This window comes from Chelon labrosus (genome assembly GCF_963514085.1).
Source record: "Chelon labrosus genome assembly, chromosome: 12".
NCBI classification, from domain to species: Eukaryota; Metazoa; Chordata; class Actinopteri; order Mugiliformes; family Mugilidae; genus Chelon; species Chelon labrosus.
The window spans coordinates 3,580,991-3,604,169 of record NC_140345.1 but is presented as its reverse complement, the minus strand read 5'-3'; the positions used below and the strand labels follow the sequence as shown (position 1 = coordinate 3,604,169).

The 23,179-nt window shown below is 41.5% G+C and overlaps 2 protein-coding genes across 3 annotated transcripts; both read right to left on the bottom strand.

The window, feature by feature from the left end:
- Positions 1-1,058: 1,058 nt before the first annotated feature.
- On the bottom strand, positions 1,059-7,925 carry ccne2 (cyclin E2). 2 transcript variants are annotated; one of them, XM_084556339.1, is made up of 12 exons: positions 7,456-7,925; positions 5,916-5,954; positions 5,383-5,464; positions 5,207-5,257; positions 4,402-4,544; positions 3,893-4,028; positions 3,662-3,808; positions 3,434-3,529; positions 3,193-3,327; positions 2,989-3,100; positions 2,666-2,823; positions 1,059-2,503 (listed from the first exon to the last, which is right to left on the bottom strand). In XM_084556339.1, the coding sequence occupies exons 2-12, from the start codon at positions 5,927-5,929 to the stop codon at positions 2,393-2,395; spliced, it is 1,185 nt and encodes a 394-aa protein (XP_084412465.1). In that variant the 5' UTR covers positions 5,930-5,954; positions 7,456-7,925; the 3' UTR covers positions 1,059-2,392. The 2 variants fall into 2 exon arrangements, with proteins under 2 accessions (XP_084412465.1, XP_084412466.1); XM_084556340.1 differs by having other exon boundaries at positions 4,402-4,541.
- A 1,606-nt stretch (positions 7,926-9,531) lies between these two features.
- On the bottom strand, positions 9,532-22,655 carry tp53inp1 (tumor protein p53 inducible nuclear protein 1). The gene is made up of 4 exons (XM_084557919.1): positions 21,557-22,655; positions 17,470-17,857; positions 13,822-14,365; positions 9,532-13,486 (listed from the first exon to the last, which is right to left on the bottom strand). Exons 2-4 carry the CDS (start codon positions 17,600-17,602, stop codon positions 13,264-13,266), a joined length of 900 nt encoding a protein of 299 aa, XP_084414045.1. The 5' UTR covers positions 17,603-17,857; positions 21,557-22,655; the 3' UTR covers positions 9,532-13,263.
- Positions 22,656-23,179: the final 524 nt, after the last annotated feature.

Genomic DNA, 23,179 nt, shown 5'->3' with positions numbered 1-23,179 from the left:
GGTGTGATGGCTCTGCAGCAGCTTGTAAGCTCCTGAGGTAAGATTTTCAACACTTCTCAGGCTTCAGTTTTTTCTCATTAGCACGTGAATGTTTTTCTTGACACATGGGGGGTAGTCCTCTTTGTTTTCCGTCAGGCCAGTGAAATGACAAACGTCACACTAAACCGAGACCCGCTGCCTGTTTGGAACTCTCCTTCATCACTGCAGTGAGGAAACTTTTACTGTACTTTAAGAACAAAGCAACATTCTTGTTTCTGTGGGCTGATGACATTAGTAAGTGAGGATTTAGGACAAAGGGCAAGTCTGCGCCAGTAATCTTAATGTTTCAACGCATTCAACAGTGTGTTTGATAGCTTACAGTTCAGCCGTTAAAGGGAAACTAAATAAAAAGTAATTGATTCTGAGTTGTTTGTACCTGTTGTTGTGAGAGACGTGCTAGACGTGCCAGTTAAGCCTTTACTCTTCACCTTCTTTCAGACTAACAGGGTTAAAGACTAATCACAAGCTGCTCCTTCAGCCATTTGTATGCTATCAGCACTAGGCAAATGAAAAGCTCCAGCTATTACAAATTAGCATGAAATTATGCTTCTCTCTCTCAAGATGGCCGTCCACACTGCAAGACTTGTTACCACACCTAGTAAATAGCCTGAATTATTTACTTTTTGGCTACTGAAACCACCCCCAAAAACAATGCTCAGCTCAGGTTTAATTTGCATTTATATTGCTTTCTGTAACTTTAGAGCTGTCAATGAGGCAGGCATGGATGTGTCCATGTCTGCACATTTACATTTATAAAAATGCAAATGTGTCTTGAATATGTCATTTATTTTCCTTTTTTTTTTTCCATTTTTAAAAATAACTTTTTATCACAGGACTCCAGGCTAAATGTGTGAAAGTCCATTTTGTAAAAGACAGCATTTTAAAGTAAATGTAAAATGTGCATGTGACAGAGTAACTTTGCTCTGCCCAAGTCACCAGATCAGGGCGATATCTGACAAACTCCAGTCCCCTTTCTAATCACTACTGCACATTGGAAAAGTAAAGAGTCTTAAAACAAGTCGGTGTCATGATGTTATTGAAAACATTCAAATATAAAAGAAAATAACAATTCTGAATTCTATGTACAAAAACATATTTCTTTAACATCTACATACAGTTTACACAGTTGTTTGTTCACTGTGGGGGATTTACAGTCACAGGTTTGATCGATCCCTGCCTTCCCCACTTAAATTAAGTAGCCGTACATTGAAATTCTTTATATTTATAAAAAAAAAATAATAAAAAAAAACAAGGCACTAAAAGGCACAGGCTAGCATACAACATTTGATGAACTGAAATCCAAAAGAGCGGAATCATAAATAGCTTGCGCCTTTGGCAATGATCATACATACCGAGCTCATTCAATGCTGAAAGACTTTACATATGAACAGACATTTGTTTTTGTTACATGCTAAGGCTTATCAATAAATACAAGCATTTGAGAAAAAAAAACAAACGAAAACAAAGCAAAAGCTTAAGTCATCAAGTTTCCCAGGAATGTAACGAGAAATGTGCAACCAGGTTGCAGCAAAAAATTTTAAAGGCAATGACTGAGCCACAAACTGGTGAGGTGAGTTCAAAGCACCTCGTCACAATGAACAGAAATGACCGATTGATCCTGTGGCTCGCGCAGTCGCAGAGACGCTTTGTAGATCAGGAGCAAGCCATTGTTCCTGTGTGGCAATAATACATCTGCACCTATATCAGATTTAAAATTCAGATGGGGATATTCATTTATTATTTTTGTTTGGTTATTTAAAAGAAAAAAAAAAAAAACACACACACACACCAAACTTCTAAGTTTCACTGGTTAGACGGGAATGAGATTCACTGTATTGAAACGGAAAACTCTTCATTTCCATTATTCCTGAGAATATGACTGAAGCACCATCTGAAAGCAATGAAGTTTCAATTCTTAGAACTGCACCAGTGAGGATACTCCACAGGTACAAAAATGATCCGTTTCCTCCCAAACCAAAACCTGTTTACTAAAAGAGAAGAGCGAGAACAGCTGGCTTCCTTCCTCCGCCTGGCTCCAGCCTCAGGCTAAACAGATGTTTTGTGCAGGTAGCTGCTGGTTCAGACCACAATTTGTAAATAAAAGTACAAATACAAATGTTTTTGTTTCCTGCCTAAGAACTGTCGTTCTTGACAATATTCATATTGAAGATTGACAGGAAGTCTGAACTTAGTGTTTATAAAAAAAAATAAAAAAAAAAGATAAGAATGCTACACGAGGTGTGTTTGTTTAAAACTGCATCCTGTCCATCCCGTCCAACGAGAGGATGCTCTGAGAAATCTGCCTTCAGGTCAGAATGGGGAGAGGTAGCGGGTCTCACTCGTCATGTCCTACTCAGGGATTGGCTGGTTTCTCTGTGCTGTTGGGCGGCGTCAGCGTCATTCCCATGGCAACAGGCGACAGCTGACACTCGGGGCTGTCGATCTGATGTTCCTGAGCTTTCCTCTGCAAGAGGAATCACAAAAAAATTCAATACTAATCAACCAGGACCTAGTATTGAACAACATCCAGGTGAACCAAGAAGCCTAAAACAGCCAATTCATACATCATTAAAGAGTAGTGAATTTAAAGTGGCTTCTGAATTTTGAACATTTGCGTTCTACTCACCAGCATGTCTAGATAGGACACATGTGTCTGGATGTTATGTCTGTCATCAGCTTTAACTTTGGGGAAGTTCTTGAGTTGAGGTTTGGGTTCACGTTGCAGCGTGTCCATGAAGGGACTCATCCACCGAACGCAGGGTGACACACTTTCCCACGTCAGGCCTGGCAAACAGAACACACAGAAATGTCAGTCTGAGGACATCTTAAGAGACGTCCAGCAAATAAAAGCCCCAAATCTCATGTCTGTTAAGCTGAAATACAACAATGAAGGCCTGTCAGGTTCATTAGTTAAATCTGACACTATGAAGGTTGGACGGGGAAAACTACCTGAGACTTTATGAACAACGTCGAAGGTGGAGAAGTGGCAGAAGGCAGCCGCAGCAAGAACATTGTAGCTGTAGTCCAACGAGCCAATGTCCATCATACACAAGTCCAACAGCTGTAACGCAAGTCAAAGGTCAGTGACACGTTTTTCATTTACATAACAAGATCAGGAATATGTCTTCATTGATGAGGGGTGTGTGAAGGTACCTGTGTGATCTGGATGTAGGTTTCCTGGGAGAACTGTGGCTCCAGGAAGTTCTCTCCATCCTTCTGAGCTTCAACCTGGGCATAAAGCTTCAACCAAGAGATGGGCGTCTCCGGACAAAGGTTCCAGTCCAATGCCTGTAAGAAGACAAACATGCAGGTCAATAGAGAACAACACGTGGCTACATACAACTAACTGCAAACAGCTTTCAGTTTATTCAAGGTGTGTTTTGTGCTCACGTACCTTCAGTATGTGAAGCTCTTTGTGCTGGATGTCCCACATATCACAGGCTCCGTCTGTGACGTAGGCAAACTCGTAGATTTTAGGAGGGTAGATTTCCTGAAGAGAAGGGAGTGGTAAAGTTAGGAAAAAGAATTCACTGCATAAGTTGCATTTCTGACCAATGCCACATGACACACAAAAACACCCTGCCTGATCTGAGCCTATACACATCGATGAGGAGGAACACACCTCTATCTTGGAGGCGATGAAGAGCGCCGTGATGCCGATGAGCTGCAGGCAGTCTTTGCTGATGTCCTCCTGAGTCAGCATGAAGCGGTCGAAGTAGTCCTGAGCGAGATAGGCCGTCTGTCTGTGGAGGCTGTACACTTCACTCACCTGCACGAAAACGAGGATACAGTTTAATTACTCGGGATAAAAAAACAAACCCAGTAATATTTACAGTTCAGAGCTGCCACTCACCTCAAGCAGCCAGTCCAGCAGAATCGCCCTCATCTTGGGCTGCAGTTTGGGGTGCCGCTGCAGGTAGCTTTTGTCGTGGACGTACTTCAGCTCCTTGTTGAGCATTTTGATCCACACGTCGTCTGAACTGGCCCAACTGGAAGAGAAAGGGCAGGCTTTTAAATCATCTGCTGTACCAAATGAGAAGCAGCACTTCAGTTTTATGTTCCACATGTGGTTAAAAGACTTTTAACAGAGCATAAATTTGCTGACATTTATACTTTTCCCACAACTTCCCTGATGCATAAAGCAGTAATTCTTAAATGGATTAACATACACAGCATATAGTGGGATAAAACTGAAACCGACTTCACAAATTCAACTAAAGAGAAGTGAGACTTATGGTAAATATGAGCACTGAACTCCGAATACAGACTTGGGCGGAGTAACAGCTCGGCAACAAAAGAGAAGATCTCAGCGTGAAGTGTTGAGCACTGGCGGCCTCATTGAGGTGTAAAACGCGCCCTTACCTGAGGCGAGGAATGGGGGAGGCCTTGATGAAGAGGTTCTTGAATCTGTACTGCTTGAAGCTGGTTGGGTCAGCAGGCTCCAGCTCTTTGTGGGGAGTTTCGATGAGAATGCACGGGCTCGCTCCATTTTCCGACCAACACTTCTGGAAAATCAAAAAGCAAAAATGTAAATAAAAATCTTCAATACACATCTGACATAGTATAATGATCAACAGTTTTAGGCTGTTTAATCACTATTAAATAGAATTTGCCAGGACTTTTGTAATAGAGTATTTTCCTCAAAGGTGACCTTTTGGTTTTGTTTGAAGTTAGTCATTGTAATGATCTTACATTTTATTAAATATATTCCATATATGTTACTTTCTTCTGCAAAAATCTAATGTGCAGCTCACCCATTTTGATTTTGTCTCATAAAGAAAACCGACCCCCACTGAAGTTTCTGAATCAAACAGTGACACCTTCTGACAGAACCGAGTATTGCACACAGTCATTTCTACTTTCTGAACCATAAATGTGTAAGTTACGGTGCAAAAAAACCCAACAGAAAATGAAACAAACAAATAAAACCAAAAACAAAATACAGACTTTTACATCAAACCAAATGGTTGCTGTGAGTACAGGAAACCATTCAGAGAAAGCTACTAACCACAAGTCTAAACTCCAAGTTATGTGTTCCAGTTTAAACTGGGCAGGACCCACTGAGGGGCAGGGCGGTCACAAAACAGATAACTAGTAACAACACACACTCTGGGTTGAACCCTTATCAGTTATAAACACACAATCGTTTAAAGATGATGTGACTAACCTGTATTTCATAGCTCTGCTTCTTGGCGGCAGGTCGTAGCTTCTTGGAAGGCTGAGGAAGAAAATTGAAATAACCCGGTGAGTTGACGTTGAGGCTAAAAGCGACAACAGGATAAACTGGAGACCAAACAATTGGAATATGAAAAGAAGGTCGACGCGTAGTGACCAGATACAAACCTCGGACTTCCTTTTCTTCAGTGTGGCTTTGGCGGTCTGATCAGGTGCGTTTGAATCTCTGCTTTGAAGTGTGATGCGACCACTGAAATAAAGATTAAATCATATCAGCATACATCTTTGGGTTTGGTTACTTATTTGGAGCAATCAAGGATTATATTCTTTAGAAAAAATAAAATATACAGTCAATTTGAAGCTTTATCATGTACAGTTAAGTGAAGCAAAATGCCTCAACTCCATACTTCCTATATGTATAACATTATTACCATTTAGTGGAACAATGTCATGACCAGAACTACAGTAATTTGTTGTTCAAGATCAAAGATCTGTCAGAATTGTGATATTTGATTAACAGTTTGTAAGAAGAAAGACTGTACATTTGATATTTGAGTGGTCACTGGTGGCCTTACATTACAACAAAATGTTTAGTGCAATGATTTTTGATCTGTTGGTTTGATTAAAATCAACATAGACTATAGGCCTTAACAGAGGTCCAATGGCAAAACAAGGAATTCTGAGGCAGATGTAGTGCGTACCTGCGTCTGGACATGGTGTTGACTGAATTTATGGCTCTGCTGCAAAAAACAAAAAGAGAGGGAGAAAGGGGTAAGCTCTAGGCACAACTTTAACACTATACACTGACATGAGATGGGAGATTTCATTGAATCTATGTCCTCTCAGGAGCCACTGGGCCCCAGGAATCAGGAGTTCACTACATGCTACAGATTACTGGCGAGGGGTAATTGATGAGGTTGCATAAGCATGCGATGGCCCTGAATCAAGAGGCCAAAAATAACTAAAAACGGAGTCCGAATGGATCCTGGAAAGTCCTTGAGGAGGGACGGAAGGTTCTGAAACAAGGAGACCTCCAGAATATAACTTTACATCACATTAAACGGGCTCAGTCTGAACCTGGTCTGAAGCTGCAGTTAGCTTATGATAACAGATATAGTGTTAGCTTGTGGCCACCAACAAAGAGCCACAGTGGCTCAATAAATCTACGAAGGACGACTCAGAAAGCTAACATCATATAAACCCACTTCAGGAAAGACATCGTCTCATTGGAAAGAGGTAAAGGCGACAAAACTGTGATAAACACAGGGCCAAAGTAGCCACCCTGGTCCTGGGAGCTAGTGTGGCGACTGCAGCCAAAAAGGAGGGGGGCTGACTGCTCCCTCGATTTCAAACAAAAAAAACTCAAAAACGCCGCGTTTCAACTCAAATGCCTCGCCATCAGCGACGGAACAAACATCTCTAGATACGTTTGGTGCAGTTTGAGTGGCTGAAACCGACGAAATATTAACTTAATATGCGAGTATTGAAACTCAAAGAGGCGCCAATTTCCGCAGCGCAGAAGCGGGAGGATTTGAGCCCTGCCTCCACAAACTTACCCCTAGTCTGTAGGGGGAAGCTAGTAGAAAAGACCGCTACGATCAATCATACAGTCTTTAAACTGATATCAACCGATAGGACGATCCCCTGACGAGCTCATATGTTAATAAAAACCTATTCCAAGTCCATTAAGCGCCAATAAAGTCGGGTAAACCGAGACCACCGCGAGGCTAAGATGTAGAGTGGAGCTACTGTAATTAGCAAACTTGGCCCTATAACTGCTAACTAGGTCAACTATAACCATCTTAACCCCGATGTGCAGATACAATTGTGGATCCACAGCTTTCTAGTGCAAACGGCTGAATTATTGCTAGATTGCTAGGAAAACATGCGACAAAACACAAGACAGTTAACCTACTTTGTTCGAGCTTTACAATGAGAGCAACCTCAGTGTTTGTCCTGATAAACTTCACTAAAATACCAGATTCTCAACTAAGCACACATCTAGGATGGGATGCAAGACGAATCTGAGGTGAAGCAGATAGAATTAGAAGTGGAATCCAAGCGCAACAGTCTATAATATAAAGTTAAACACGAAGATACGACTGCAATACCTGCAATAAGGTTTAGGATCTAGTTGAAGTTGAAGCTCGCAATGCAAAGTACACGAGGTTGTGAAGTTAGAAATATGTTAGAATACTTAAAATATTAGTAGAACAGTGCGTTCGGGCTCGGGGGTCTTACCTCCTCAGTGAAGAATGAATGAATATCAGCTGTGGCGCCGGCGCCAATCCTTATATCCGCATCTACCAGACTACTACTGCGCATGCCCGTTCCCGGTTAACAGAAACGCGCTAAATGTTCAAATCTGAACTGAGATTTTTACAAACGAGCAACACTGAGTGGTTTAAAAGGAGTTGATATACTCATCTCCACGATAAAGCGGCTTTTTATAAACGCCAGGACGCAGTTAAACGGGCGGTTTACCGTGTTTACCCGGGGGTTACATTCACTTCTAACGGACACCGAGTTGCAGGAAGGTTTTACGAAGTAAACACCGATTTCCGTACGTTCCGGTTAAACTTTAACGACTCGGAAGCCGCTAAAAAATAACCTTTTAGTGGATATGTGCAGTATTGTTCACGCTCTACAGAGATATTTTCGATTTTTTACGCGGCACCGAAACTGCTTCCGCATAGGAGTCCCGCCTGCGGGAGGGCTCTCCGTGACGTCAAGCCAATCAACGGGTGAGCAGCAACAGCCGCGTGGTCCAGGAGCAGAATGTAAACAGAAGGAGCACGCGGAGCAGCTGTCAAACAGAGGAGTAGAAGACCGGCTGCAGACATGATGCTTTATTTCGGCTTTTAAATACAGAGGGATTACTCAACAGAAGTACTAGTGCTTCCACATAAAAGATGAACACTTCTATTCGATAAGGTCAATAAAATCAACACAAGAATTCTTCTAAATACCTAAAAAGATCAAAAACTACCGAGATGAACAAAATGGCCACGAAAAGATGCCAAACAACCACAGAGGAGAGTAACGGCTTCAGAGACCCAAAACATTGGCAGATAGAAGGGAAAGATACGTAAAACGGGACGATAAATGACTAAAGGAGACTTAAAGCAACTGAAAAAAAGATGTCACACTACCGCAAAGAGACGTAAAGGCTCTAATGACCTGACAGACCACAGAGAAACTAAGGGACTGTAAAGAGACAGAAAGCCATCACAGAGAGACCGAAATGTGAAATGAGCATAAAGCAAAGAAAAATAAGTGCAAAAACTTAGCAAATAACCTCAAAAAACATAAAGCCAACACAGAAACTAAACTGAAGACAGAAATGTAAAATAACAATTATAAAATTATTGAAAACAGCTTTTCTAAGGGAGAAGATCTATAATCCTGTGTGTTTGTCAGCCATTTTGAACTGCATAAAATGTAATAATGCATACATGCTAGTTAGACAGCATTTTAATGTTGTAGCTGTCTGACTGTTTTTTGTTCATACTACTGGGAGGTCTTAGAATGAATAGTATTTGATTATATACAATACTATAATATACGTTGAATACATTTTTTAAATGATTTTCAAAACAGTGGTGACTGATGATAATCAGTGAATCCAGACAAAGGGAAATAAACATGCAGATAGACTATTCATTCATCTTCTGTAACCGCTTGTTCCTGTGAGGGGTCGCGGGGGGGCTGGAGCCTATCCCAGCTGTCATCGGGCGAGAGGCAGGGTACACCCTAGACAGGTCTCCAGTCTATCGTAGGGCTAACACAGTGAGACAGACAACCATTCACACCTAAGGCCAATTTAGAATCACCAACTAACCTAACCAGCATGTGTTTTGACAGTGGGAGGAAGCCGGAGTACCCGGAGAAAACGCACGCAGACACAGGGAGAACATGCAAACTCTGCACAGAAAGGCCCAGTCGGCCCATGGATTTGAACCCGGGACCTTCTCGCTATGAGGCATCAGTGCTAACCACCTCTCCACTGTGCCGCCCACAGATAGACTATACATGTCCAAAAAAAAAAAGTGCTTAAGAAAGTCAACTGGACTGTGTTTTTTGAGAACACCACTCATCCGAGTAGCTTCCTCAGTCCTCCTGTTTCTTCCTGAACTGAAGAAGCTACTCGGATGAGTGGTGAAACATCTTTCAAAGAAAAAACTCTACAGTACAGTTGCCTTTTTTTTTTAAAACACTTTTTTGGATATACCATAACCTGGATGACTGAGAACCTTCACAGATAGACTGTATGTGGATTAATTTCTAACTGAATTCAGTCAGTATCGGGTTTGATTTCATCAAGGTTGTTGCTACAAGAAATTATAAGCCCTAACCTAAGCCAAGGAAAACAAGGTCAACAATCACTCTAAACGGACTAAAGAAACACATAGAGATGGAGATTTGTGTATGAAAACATTTATTGTAGGCTAATAAGAGATCACATGTATTAACTATTACAGTTCGAAAACAGATGACCCCACTTTTTAATTAGCTTTGTTTTTGCTTCTTTCTTTCTGACATCAAAACAGACTGAATTGATCTATCATACATCCAAAAATACAAAGAAGGAGACCAGTTATGTTGATAAATATAAAGTTAACCCTAAAAGTCCTACACGTTTTTTTCTTTTTGGCAAAGTGCTGTATTATTCCAGTAAACTACACATAAAAGCAAAAAAAAAAAAAGAAAAAAGTCTAACACTTGGCGAAAAATAAAAATGCCACCAAATAGTCTTCACACATTTTTTTTTTCAAATAAACAACAGGAGAAAAGAGGTTTTGCTACATCATTCTGTCTGGTTTGTTGAGTCATTATAAAAACTGGGCGGATGGTGGTGGTGGCGGCGAGAGCATACAAGCTTCCTTCGTCCGAGTGATGCATAGTTGGTATCTGATGTCTGTTTGTTTGTTTTTATTTATTACGTCCCTTTCGGAACGTTAAAAAAGAAAAAAAAAAGAAAAAAGTTCAAGTTCTTCATAGATGCATTGTCATTACAACATTTCAACCTGGAAGGCACGTGATCCACAAATTTCAAGGCATTGAACAAAAACATTACAAATCCCTGTTTGTTTGATGATGGAGAGATGAGCTGAGAACAGAAACTATAAAACAGATAAAAGAATTTAAGGCTCCTGACAGCAAGAGGAGCCTCTAACAATCTCCTCCAATCCCTTCTGTCTTTAAGTTCGTCTTTTTCAAATCGTAGTAACACAAAATAACATCGTCCGTGATTGCAAAGCTCACTAGTAGAGAGAGAGACATTCGAGAGATAAAAGCTTAAATACACCAGAGAACCACTCCACTATTGATTATTTACAGCAAACCACACCTAACAGTCATTTGTTAGTGCTTTCTTGATAATGCTATCCTCCCATCAACGAGGCAAACTGAAATCAGATTTCAAAGGAGATTCAGGAACCACACTGCAAAGGTTTTCATCACAAGTGACTGAATATTAGCTGAGCCTTTATTTTTGTTTTTATTTTCTGGGTTCATACTGTATGAGCACTTAAAACTAGATTTAAGTGGACTTACCTAATTCAACAATTGCAACTTGAAAGCATTTTTTTGTGTAAATAAGCAAAAAGTAAAGTTACGGAGTCAGAATGTTAGTTTCCCAGAAGTGCCTTGAGAAAATCTTGACAAAAATACTATATGTTCATTAAAGACAGTCAATTAGCATCACTATAGTGAGTTAATGAAAACGACTTTTAGTTTATGCCAATACATATCTCTACATTTTGACTTTTTTTTTGTCCTGGCAGTAATGGCTGATCATAGATTTCAGTCACCGTTTGACTGCTTATTTCTTTCCTCCTGCAGTGTGGTAAATCTGCCCGGGCTCCACTTTCCCTACAGCAGACACATTAAAACATTAAATAGTCCACCATTTCAGAGCACCGAGGCCAAGAACGGTTGAAAAACAAACACATAAAAGTTAAACAACCTAAAAGAACATCAGTATTATAAACTAGTGAAAGGTTAAAGATCACTGCTACTTTTTTTGGTTTAAATATTTTAACAGTTTAACAAAATGTAACTAAGTTAACATGGAAAATAGAACAGTTAAAAAAGCATAAAGCATATTTCTAAAACCAAGATAGTTACACTTGAGCAAAGAACATATATAAACATTACTGAAAAAAAACCAACAGCTTCTCTCCATCTTGATGGATATCCAACAGTCGACTGACAGCGTCAGGAGTTAATTTTCACAATCCTGGGACCGAAAGAAGTTTCCAACACACAAAACTAAAAGTCAATTATTTCTCACTAACGTTTTTTTTTTCTTTTTTTTTTTTTTAACAAGGGAAGGCTCGCATGGAAAGAGCCGGACAAGTCCGGGTTCGCACAAAGAATCATCAGCCGTCAAGTAAATCTGCATTTTCCTAAAGTGTAAAGGTGATTGGTTGTGACCCTGAGAAGTGGACTGCAGATTTGTTTTAAGAACAAACAAAAAGAAAACCCATTTTCTTTTTTCCACTATCGTGACACTAACACAACTTTATAACCATGCAACAGATCGCACACTAACATAACCAAACATACCTAAGCAAGAAACCGTAGACGCATATATACCAACTTCATACTGATATGTAATTAGTTTTTTTCTTTTCAAAAAATATTTTGGAATTTTTTTTTTTTTACATACATTTTTTTTTTTTTACATTTCTATTCATCTCAAAGCTACCGTTAAAACAAGGCGTTTAGTGATATTTAACCCAGTAATTTTTACTGTCTTTTTTTTTTCTATTTTTTTGCTTCAAAAAAATATTGTGAAAAGTACTGAATTATAAAGTCGGAGGCAGGTTCGGATGGTGCAGCAGGACAAGCAACGAGGCATTTAACAAAATGGTGGTTCTGCAGGACTCAAAAGAGAAAATCAAAGAGACAAATTCCCTTAAAAATGATTCAACACTGTTAAAATGACTAACTGGTTTTGTGTTTAGCATTCCTGGCTTCATTTGTAACTGTGCTGCTCTTCTTATTTACTGATCAAATACAGACAAAATGTGTTCAAGTGGATTCAAAAGTGACGGATTTCTGCCACAGTGGACAGTCACAAAGGAAGAAACACAAACTAAAAATCAGTGACTGAAAGGCAAAGCAGCTGCAGTACTGGATCGGTTATGAGTCAGATATAACCCTAATTTAGTTGAAACTCTCTGTTTTGTTTCTCAGTTTTCAGTTACTACACCCTCCATTTTGACGGAAAAGGAATCTGTGAATCTTCACATCAGGGTTTATCTCAAACCTGTAATATCAAACATAACTGGAGGTGCAGTAACATGTTCTCCTGTGACTACTACAGAAAAACAAGAGATAACGTGTCCCAAAACAAGGATTCAAAAGTACTGTACTTAACTTCCATAATAGAATTCCAATGAAGTTGCCCAAATGAGTTGCCAAAGCATCAATCTGTGAGACCCTGAAATGACCCCTCTGGACCGTCCTGCCACACCGTGAACCTGCCACCGTGTAAAGTGACCTACAGCGTTGATTCTACACATTAAGTTGTCCACAAAGAACCAAAAAGAAGAAGAAGGAGAAGAAGAAAGAGGAGCGGGTGTCACCATCTCTTTCTCTCTTGTGATTGGACGCAAACTAGTTCAAAGAAACAGAAGAACAAACAGCTGGGTGAAAGAAGGAGGGGCGCACACACGATGACCTTTTCTCCTTACATCCCTTCTTCTCAGCATTAATATTAAGGAGGATGGATGACGGAGGGATCAAGATGAGGAGGAGGGAAGAAGAGGAAACTTTTCACTGGCCACATGACCTGATTCAATAGTAATAAAAAAAGAAATCACCAGCCACGGTCCCTATTTCACCGTCCAATCAGACTACAGAACAGATCAGGCATGTCATCGGTGGCTGGTGATTTAATTAACTTGTTGCTGGTGTTTGTGTCTTGATACGAAGAAAGATAACTGAGGTGGGTGTTTGTGGGTGGCCAGTGTTGATTCCTGTACTGCTTATTGAGGTTGATGATGGTGTCGATGATGAAGGTGATGCTGTCAGGACGCCTCAGAAGTTGAGGTGTCGCTGGCTGGGCTGATGCAGGTGCATGGTGCTGGCCTTCGGGGGGCGCAGCAGGTTGAGGCGACGTAGGGCCTTGCGGGACAGCGGCTGGGCACGCTGGGCGGCGTTACCCGGCCGCTGCTGCAGGAGGCTGGTGTGGGCGGAAATCGCTGCAGCGTAGCAGGGGGGGTGGAGGCTGGAACGCCGCTGGACGACTGCCACCTCCGGCCTGCAGGGGGGCGAGAAAAACAGGAGCACAGAGAAGATTAGCTGACTGAGAAAACTGAAAATAGTTATGCTCATCAAGAGGATTTGCTCTCCACTTTACTGTCTGTGAATAAGATGTATCATCTTTAGGACAAAATGAATTTAAAGTATCACTGGTGTCCTCCACTGATATACTACACATGGAAATTAGCTGCTGAATGTTTTTAAAAGGTTCAGTTAATCTCCAGACTCTATAATTTGCCAGAGGATACTCACAATACTTGTCAAAGTAAGTAAATAGATAATAAAAAACTCTCAAATCAAACTCAGTATCAGGTATCTCTCTCAGGACTGTACCTGTGACGAGGACCTTCTATCATGCGTCTTGACTTCTCCTTTCCACCCGAGGCCGTCGGGGCAGCGGCCATATTGCCAGACAAGAAGTCCCGTTCCCGGTTGAGTGAGCGCCGTGGCAGGGGGTCGAGAGTCAGTCGTGGGGGGCTGTGGTGGGCGTACACGGACATGCTGGGATGTTCGATCAGCAGGTTCTCCAGCGGGCTGGTCTCCAGGAGGACAGGCTGGCTGCCGCGGCCGGTGAAGCAGGGCGGAGGCGTGACGAACCAGCTCTCCTCCATAGAGCAGGCGTCCAGGCGAAGGAACCCGCCCTCCTCGTCATTCTCATCGTCGTCGTCGTCGTCGTCCTCCTCCGCGCCACCGTCCGGGTCGGTGTCAGCCGTGGAGTTGAGGGAGGTGCAGGAGGCGTAGCGGATGGGGGGGCTAGCCATAGGGGAGGGGATCATCACAAGGTCTTCCTCCTCCACCTCCTCCTCCTCCTCTTCTTCCTCGGGGTTGACAGCGGATCCTGAGAGGCCGTCCCCACACTGACCGGCACAGGCTTCAGCTGCAGAGAGAGAACGAGGAGGATTAACCTCCATTATTTTGTGATCGAGGCAAAAATCTAACAGACTGATGACAAATTACCTACAATATATGTTTTAATTCAGACTGTCCCTTCACTTTTAAGACCTATTTTTTATTTGTTCTTTAAAGAGTTGTCTTTAAAAGTCTTGGTTCTTCAGGCCTTTAATGGCTCCAGCTGTTTTGCTTTGGTTTGCGATAGAGTAAGGTCTTCTTTCTACCAGCAGGTGGCACTGTAGCTTGTCTATACAGCAGCAGAAGAATTAGTCGGATGTAAACAATCATTTTCTGGCTGCTGAAGAGTCACAGAGCTGCAGACAGCCTGACAATTCAGCATTACCAACCGAAAGTCTGCAACTGAAACCACAGTTGCATTTTCTTCTGTTATTATGCGCAAACACTCCTCGCAACCAGTTGATCCTCAGCATTTCCTCTACAAGAAGCAGCAGAACAGCAGCAACGGCCGTGCATTCTTTTGTAAATCAATACATGGGGTAAAATGTGCCAACTTCCTGCACTGCCACACTTCTAATTTTGCTCTGGGCAACGCTGGAGGCTTTCCAAAAGCTGCAGGTCGGACTCTTGTTTTGATCCAGAACCTGCTTCTAATGATTCACAGAGAAACAGGAAGTTATGAGACAGAAAGGCAACATGATCTCAGGCTGGCGGCCTGGACGATAAAAATAACTCAGTGTTGACTAAGCAGATGTCTCTGTTTGATTTCAGTCCTGTTTAAGGACATTCTATTTTCTGCAGTGGTCAAATAAAGCTTGTAAATAGTATATCATACTTGATCTTTAGGAAAGCAGTAGGAAAGCAGCTCAGGGAAAGGAAAGGAACTCAGCTTCTCCATTAAATCTTCTCTCGACCTCTGTGCCCTCACTGTTTACTGTATGCATTTAACTTTGTTTGTTTCCATGCATGCCAGTGTTTGGAGCTTATTTCCACACGTGACAGATATCCTTGTTTACCCACAACAGGTTTGAGAGGCTGCAGAGTGCTGACTCAGTGCCCAGTAGCTGATCTGCAAACGTTATCCTCTCAGTTATGACTGCCCAAGTCCATCTGCAGTTAGTGTCTTCCTGCAGGCATTCATAATCAGAGAGGTTCAGGTGTGCAGAGTCTACCTAACCACGGGTCTCTATAGCAGAAATGAGGCACCGTCATCTGTCAGGTCCAGCAGTGTTTGGGACACTCTGGCTGGCTGTGTGTCGGGTTAATAGGGTCAGTCTGGATTATGAACGAACCAGCTGACCCTGCACATAACTCTGTCTCCTCCAGGAACCACAAAGGCTCAAAGTCTGCTCAGTGGAGCGAACAGCTAACGTCGCTTTCTACCAGACCCTTTCAACTCCTTTCCTAATTTGAAACATTCAAGTTGTGTTTTGCAAGAACATCATTTCATCTGACTCACTCTGATACAAAAAAAAAACCGGCCAAATGCACTGGTGCATGAGCTAATCAAAGCAAATTTAATTTTGCAAGCGACAGTCTTTTGTAAAACATGATGTTGTAAGCACCTGTAAGCACTTTTTGAAAATCTGTTTTGTAAATAGGCCTCACCCTTAACATGCTCAAAAACACGGACATGCATGGAGATTCGTTTGCAGCACATGTTCAGGCACGTTCACACACGAGCAGTTGGTGTGTATTTATTTATTCATTGAGGTGAATTGCCAAATGCCATTGCAACACAGCGCTGTTGTCTCTTAGATTCTGTGAGATACCGCACCATATATATAGTAGACTGCGTGGGAGGGTGGTAAAATTATTTATTACTGTAATATAGTTGTTTTAATTACAACCGCCTTAAATGATAACTTCTGTGCAATGTTTGAAAACTCAAATGCAAGCTTTCAAAGCACAAAAGCTGGAATAGTACCCATAAGGTGTATAGCTCATGAATGTTGTAGCCCGTAGCAGTGGCTTTGTTTAAGGTCAGCTCAAGTGTTGGTTTATTTAGAAGAGATTCACATCAAGTTGCAAACCCAAGAGAAAATGCCAACGAACCATCTGAAAGTCTGAGGAAAAGCAGTCGGAGCTGTCTGCGTTTGTGCAGGACACGATTCCACTTCACGACCACAGAAACGCAGCGTTGCATCCAGATGTGTTCAAGGCCGCTTTGTGCCCATACATGTCCACCTCCTCTGGCCCAGAATGGGAACCACCGTGATCTATTTTTACCTCATCTGGTTCCTCAGGCACTCCTGTTTGACCTGTTTACAGGTTGCTCGCAAACTGCCCGACCCCTTTCCCCCTCGCCTGAAATGTGCCAAAGAGCGTCTGCCCCCCCCCCTCCTCACCCTCCTACCTTAAATATTCACACGGCTGTGGAAAAGGACACGGGTCAAATCAAGTCAAGATTGGTGGCGGGTGAACGGTGGGACAAACCAATGCCGTGCCAAGATTCACTCAGAGCCATGTGGGAGCCACTGCAGTGTGTCATGTTTCTGTATACAGTTGACTGCTCGAACTTCTCTCTGTGTCGTGTCTGTTTTGACTGGGATCTTTTCTTGGTCTCAGACAGCTCTGGAAACTTGGCACGGCTTTTACCTGCTATTACAAAACTCAGTATCTTTCCTTCAGATTTCTTGCTGCATGTCGGTTGCACATAAAGTGCTTTACCCTTTGTGTGGCAAAATAGTCAAACCAACCAACCTTATTGTCTTTTCAGTGGGTGGATTTTGTAACTTTGAATTCAAAAAGGACAACATGATTTAAGAATAAAGCTGCAGTCTGGTGTAAGGTGGAGTCTGAAGTTGGGCTAAAGTCCCATCTTGTTTGATTTACAGTGTTTCAGGAAAAAATGAGTAACACAAACTGCTGGAGGTCATTAGGTTTGTTGACTCTGCTGAATGAACTCTAACTGTCAAAGTCTGTATTTACTTCACCTCTGTGTACATTTACTGTCTTTTATCCTTCAAAGTAGCCCATACTGCCTCTTGTGATCACATTTATCTGTTAATAATAATCATAAGATCATAAACATTAACTGAAGATCCACCTTGGACTCTGGGAAATTATAACTGGCCAGCCTTAATCTGAGGCAGACAAATGTAACCACCCTTACACTGGTTTCAGGCTTACCCAGGTAGTTAACCAGAATCCAGTCCTCCTCCTCCTCCTCTTCCTCCTCCTCTTTGTTGTCTCCGGGTCTGCTGCATCGACTCAGCTCCTCCACGTCGTCCCCGAAGAGAGCGCTGGCGAACCTCTGGAACATCCCGGGACGTCCTGCTGGGCAGTACGGTTGACGGAGGGACGGCGGGAGGCGCGTGGCTCGGGGCAGCGGCGGGGAGGCGTTGTGGTCGCTTTGGTCATCAGCTGCAGGGTTCACAGCGGGAGGAAGGCTCCGGAAAAGGTGCTAAAGTGCATCAATGATGTGTGGTCATGGATCATCTGAGGACCAGCAGACAGAGGCTGAACATCGCTCAACGTCGGGATCGATTCAATGAGTGCAAAAGTACAAAAAAAAACCCTGGGAGAAGACAAGAGAAGGACAAAGAGTCAATCAATAGAGTCCTGACACAAATGTAATTTTCAACAGGCGCAAGCACCATCCATACACTAGTAATTATTTTAAAATTCTGCTTGTTTCACTTTGGGAAATGTTAAGGGTGGCAACCAAGGCAGCAACCAGAGTCTGGCACTGCTGCAAACACTGAGACTGAACCAGACAGTAAATGGACTGCAAATGCACGACTACGAGGAAAGAAAGAGGCTGGAGGTTAATCTGTTGGTTGCACAGGGATATTTGATTCCCAGCTAAAAATAATTGATTGGTGTAGCTTTGAGTATGACCTGAGAGCAGGTCTTCCATTTACTGGCCAGAGACTTTCAGCCCAGAGATGGCTCCAGCGGGTACGAATACAAACTGCCTTTACAGTGTCATTTACAGTGGAGACCAGAAGCGCATTTGCAGCATAAGTTTTTGTCCCAAAATAAAACGCGAGTGAAAGCCAAGAATCCCAGCAGCCAGCCAAGTAATTATTAAGTTACCAGTGACCTCTCCAGCCCCCACAGATAACGCTGCAGGTGACCCTTTGATATACGTCAATAGTTATGTAAGGTGTCTATGTAAAGGTGAGATCAGATCTATATGTGATAGTGTGCTGAAAAGTTGTTTCTTTGACATTGTGCTCTTTTCTTTTTGAGTCGTGGTTTGCGTAACATAGTTTTAGCAAAAATAAGCAATAAATAATAATGAAAAAAAGCATCCATGACCAAAGATATTATATTTCCCTTTATCTCCCTTCTTGCAATTTTGTAACTATCTAGAGAGCTTGTTCAGAGCTTAATCACACAGTTAGCTGCCAGAGACAACTGTTTGACAGCTGCTCTTATAACCAATGGATCATTAAACATACAAAACGTTTTCTGGTTCTAGCTTGGAAATTGTGAAAATGTAGCGGTTGGCTTCACATCATCATCATCATCATCACAAACTGGGCGTTTGGGAAAAATAAGACCCTTTGCACAATTACACTTTTGATGGACATTTCTAAATATAAGAGTGGATTCATGAAAAAACGACTGGCTACATAACAAAGAAAGCTGAGCTCGTTAAAAGCATTACAGCATGACATACTAGTTTTGCATACCGTCTGCTGACTGTATGCCAATATCTGGTTGTAAACAGTAGCAGGTGCTGGTTTCTGCCTTTTTGCACAAACCACTACCTCACCAACTTATAGTTTTTCCTTAAGTTTTAGCAATCTATTTATTTGTAAATTTTTTATTCCACCTCCACAGTGTATATACAGGATGTCTTTATATTTCTCTATATTTTTTTGTTTATATTTTTAAAATCAGTACTTGTGTTTTTTTATTCCCCTGGTAATTTTCCCCTGTCAAAGTCAAAGTCGTCACTGTTTTGTACATATTTTTGACAAATTCCGTGCTACTGTGACAAGTTAATTTCCCATACGTGGGATCAATAAACATGTCTTATCTTATCTTTACCTGCCGAGCGTCACATCTTCATTCCATACAAAAAAAAAAAACAGCCGTGATAAACACAGCGACCTTAATGACTGTTCCATGAGTATTCACCTGAGAGATGCACTAATGTCTGAGCTATAAAGGGTATCACCATCACTGGATTAATTTCCTGTCAGGCCAGATGAACGCGAGCAGCAGCAGCAGCTCCAGTTTCTTCAGTTATTGATCTGATGGAAGCGAGCGGGAGAGAAGCCGCCCTGTCTGTGTTGTATTCACTCGTAAATAAAGAGATCTGCTGTCCTCAGAGGACACGCAGACACAGCTGGCTGGCAGGCCGTCTGCTGAACTTAGTACAGTCTTTCACACTAGGAAAGTAGAGTCCTTGTCCCACTGCAGCTGCTGTCTAAATGCTATCAACTGGCACAATATTAGTGGATTAAACCCCCCACCCTTAAAGCCCCTCTTTTGTCCACCATTTAGTTTCACTTCACTAAAATCTCTCTAAACAACATCTTCTGATTGTCCAGGGAATAAAGACATTTAGTGATCTGTTAGTTAGTCATGTTCTAAAACATTTAGTTCAACAGAACTCTAGCACTCATTTAGTCTTTCATCTGGATGGAACTGGGATTAATAGCGAACTCCAGTATTGTGTATTTAACCTTGAATTGTGGATTATGTCTTAAATATTTAAACTTGCTGTTGCAATAACTCGTATCACCACTAGGTGTTCTCATCAGCGGCCAGCAACTTGAAATCCCAAATATCCGGATTCTTTACACCCGCTCTTGAACGCGCAGTGGACTCGAACAGAATGCGTCGCCTTTTATATACAATCTATGATGGTGCGTTTAATTCCTCCCGTGCATGCTCGTTTTTTTTTCTTAACCCTTGCTTTTGAGGTAAAGCAGAAAAACAAAAGGTTTGTTTTTGTTTTTGTTTTTTTATGAACAGTCAAACTACGCCTCTGTAAACATCGAGCCGATGTGATGAGCATAAAACAGAAAAGGGTTGACTTCAACACTGACAACAGCAGGCTGATAATCTGCTGCACCTGCTTCTCCTCGTTCACCCTCCTCTTCTCTGACAGGATATTCAGGGATAAATACTATACATGATTGCAATCTCGCATTACAATAATCACCAAACACAAAAGGAGGGCTTGTTTTAAGGACGATTAAACAGATTAAACGTTTAAACAGGTCACTGAGTCATAGCTGTGGCTTTCTGTCGAACGACAGTGGAAGCATCTATTACAACAGATATGTAAAACCAGCTCTATGAAAGGTGGGCTATGTAGGACACTTGAAATCCTTCAATCTGATGTCTGTAGGCTACAGGATTAGGGGACACGACAGCGAGCGGCCCATAATCAGGGATGTATAGGAAGATAAAACCCCGATGACACAAGTTATAGTTGGCAAACAGAATATTAAGACACTATGTATGTATTTAATTGTTTTATTGTCCTTAGAGCTGTAAAACTATATAAATGACTATTGCTATTTTTGGTCAATAAAATATCAAATAGTGAAAACGCAAAACAGACCAGTCGATTAATCTGTTGACTAACCAGAAAACATGTCAAAAATGAAAATCAAATACAATGGCATAACAAAAGCAGCCAAGCTCCGTTATGGAAAAGATGAAAACTGGGACTGTTTGACATATTTACTACTTAATAGAATAATTAACAAAGCAATTCTTGATTAAGTGCTTTGTCGATGGACTGACCGACTAATCGGCTAACTCGTTCAGTCTTGATGTCATTTATAAATGAGTCCGTAGGGAGAATATGCCAAACTGATCTAATATAGTGCTGTGTGGGGGTGGTTAAACAAGGGGAAGGGGAGGAGGCTGTAATTCTACACTGCCAGGGCTGGAACGCATAGCCTGGCTGTTTAAACTTTTATCTCTGCAAATATGTTATGAAATAGTTTTTAGAATACAATAGAAACGTACTTGCGAGTTCAGTCGAGGAAAAACGCGACTAAAGCAGCTAATGTTAGCTAAAACAAAAAAAAAAGGCTAGCAAGATTGAAGCTAACACCATTGAGTAAGCCGAATAAAAATGCATTGTTGTGGTTAAATAACGCGACGTAATTCTGTAAATGCATCCCTTTTTATGAAGTATAAACTGTCACTACTCCAACGCAGTAGATAAATAGACAGTTAGCACAGAAACAAAGAGCAGCGGAACCGTTCATGTTCACCGAGAAGAAAACAAAGAACTCACCTGCGGCAGAAGGGGGAGATGTAAACGAGTTCAGATCGTGATTAAAATCCTTGAAACTGAGGTAGGTGTGTTACTTTTCGAAAAATAGAAAAACTTGAGGTTTCTTCGCGGAAGAAATAAAATATAAAACGATTAATTTATGGACTGTACATCGGGAGTCACAGTGCTGTTGAGTTTTCTTTTTTTCCTTTCAGTCCGTTTCCTCCTCGATCCCCCGACTGCGCCTTCTTTTGTTGTTGTTGTGGAGCTCCAACAGCTGATCGTGGTGACGTCGACAAGGACAGCCTATCGCAGGGGACGGGCCAGGAGCAGCTCGTCCAATCAGAATGCGCGACACTGGCTGTCACTAACACACGTGACCCCCCCTCCTTTCCTTTAAAAAAAGGGCATGACTGGGCAAAGCGCTCGGCGAAATGGGACTAAATGTGGCCTTTCCCCCCTCAAAATAACAAAATGTTACATAAACACGCCCAGCATCCGGGTTCAGCAGCTAGGTTTCCTGTTTTCTAAGTACCCACCCACCCTATTAATATCAACATTTTGGCGGACACAGAACTGTAAAGTTTGCATAATAAAGTCATAAAGTGTTCACAGCTAAGAAATCAATAGGTGGAAGTTTTTCAAACACCTTTGACTTGTGCATGGAGTTTTATGGTTGTCTTTTTTAGGATCATACAGCAAGACTTATGCAATAACCAGGGCCAGATCAAACTTTTAAGGGCTTCAGGGCAAAGACATTGAAAGTGGGCCCCTTTTAGCCCCCAATGTACATATTTTAGAGAGCAGACTACACTATATAAGAACATTTAAAAGCACAATATAAACAGACAAAATATTAATAAAAAAAAAAGTGCAATACCACAAGTTACAATTATTTTAAAATGTCACTTTAAAAACATCTTTTCATCAGTTTCTACATATACATGACAAATAGGTCCTCAAGCAAATTTCAAATGTTAGAAAGTATTTTGAGCAGGGAATTCAAGTTAAAAACACTTATTAATTCATAAAACCTGACTGTTGAAGTGTGGAATGAAGCCAAATTAAATATCCAGGATTAAACCAAATATAAAATATGATTAGAAAAAATCCAAGTGGTAAACCATCCTTTTTTAGTTTTATCACACATGTCATAATGTTACCCTAGATTTTTCCATTCCAAAATAGTAAGAACACACCTGCACTGTTTGGACGTTGCAACTCGGCCTGAACACACACAAACGCACTGTAGTTCATTTTGATTCAGTCCCATACACACACATGCTCCTACCACAAATACTCACTAGAGCATCAAATAAGAATGAATCTGTTGCTAGAATCTCTAGTCCCAAACAAAGGAACACTTTTATTAACACTAGAGGCAGGCTGACTATACAGTATATTTCCAAAAGGCTTTAAAAATGTACATGTGAACTACAAAGATGTTTGTCCCAAACAATAATTTACAGCTCTCTCCTTCTAAAGACACATGTTATAACATGAGTACAGGACCTTCTGTTCTTGGATTTTATGATCATTGCAGATCCGTCTGCGTATTGTGATCTTTGACCTTGTGAAGGCTGTCACTGCTGCCTGTAAAGCACACTGCTTGTAGAAGAACATCAACTAAAGATCTAAAACGCA

Bases quoted from the DNA above. Each gene is read 5' to 3' on its own strand.
- tp53inp1 (XM_084557919.1), bottom strand. From the start codon at position 17,602: ATGTTCCAGAGGTTCGCCAGCGCTCTCTTCGGGGACGACGTGGAGGAG. The intron at 14,366-17,469 runs GTAAGCCTGAAA...CTCTCTCTGCAG, and splicing joins GATTCTGGTTAACTACCTGG to CTGAAGCCTGTGCCGGTCAG. The intron at 13,487-13,821 runs GTACAGTCCTGA...GCCCCCCTGCAG, and splicing joins ATAGAAGGTCCTCGTCACAG to GCCGGAGGTGGCAGTCGTCC.
- ccne2 (XM_084556339.1), bottom strand. The intron at 4,029-4,401 runs GTAAGGGCGCGT...TTTCTCTTCCAG, and splicing joins TCCCCCATTCCTCGCCTCAG to TTGGGCCAGTTCAGACGACG. The intron at 3,809-3,892 runs GTGAGTGGCAGC...GTTTTCGTGCAG, and splicing joins TGCTGGACTGGCTGCTTGAG to GTGAGTGAAGTGTACAGCCT.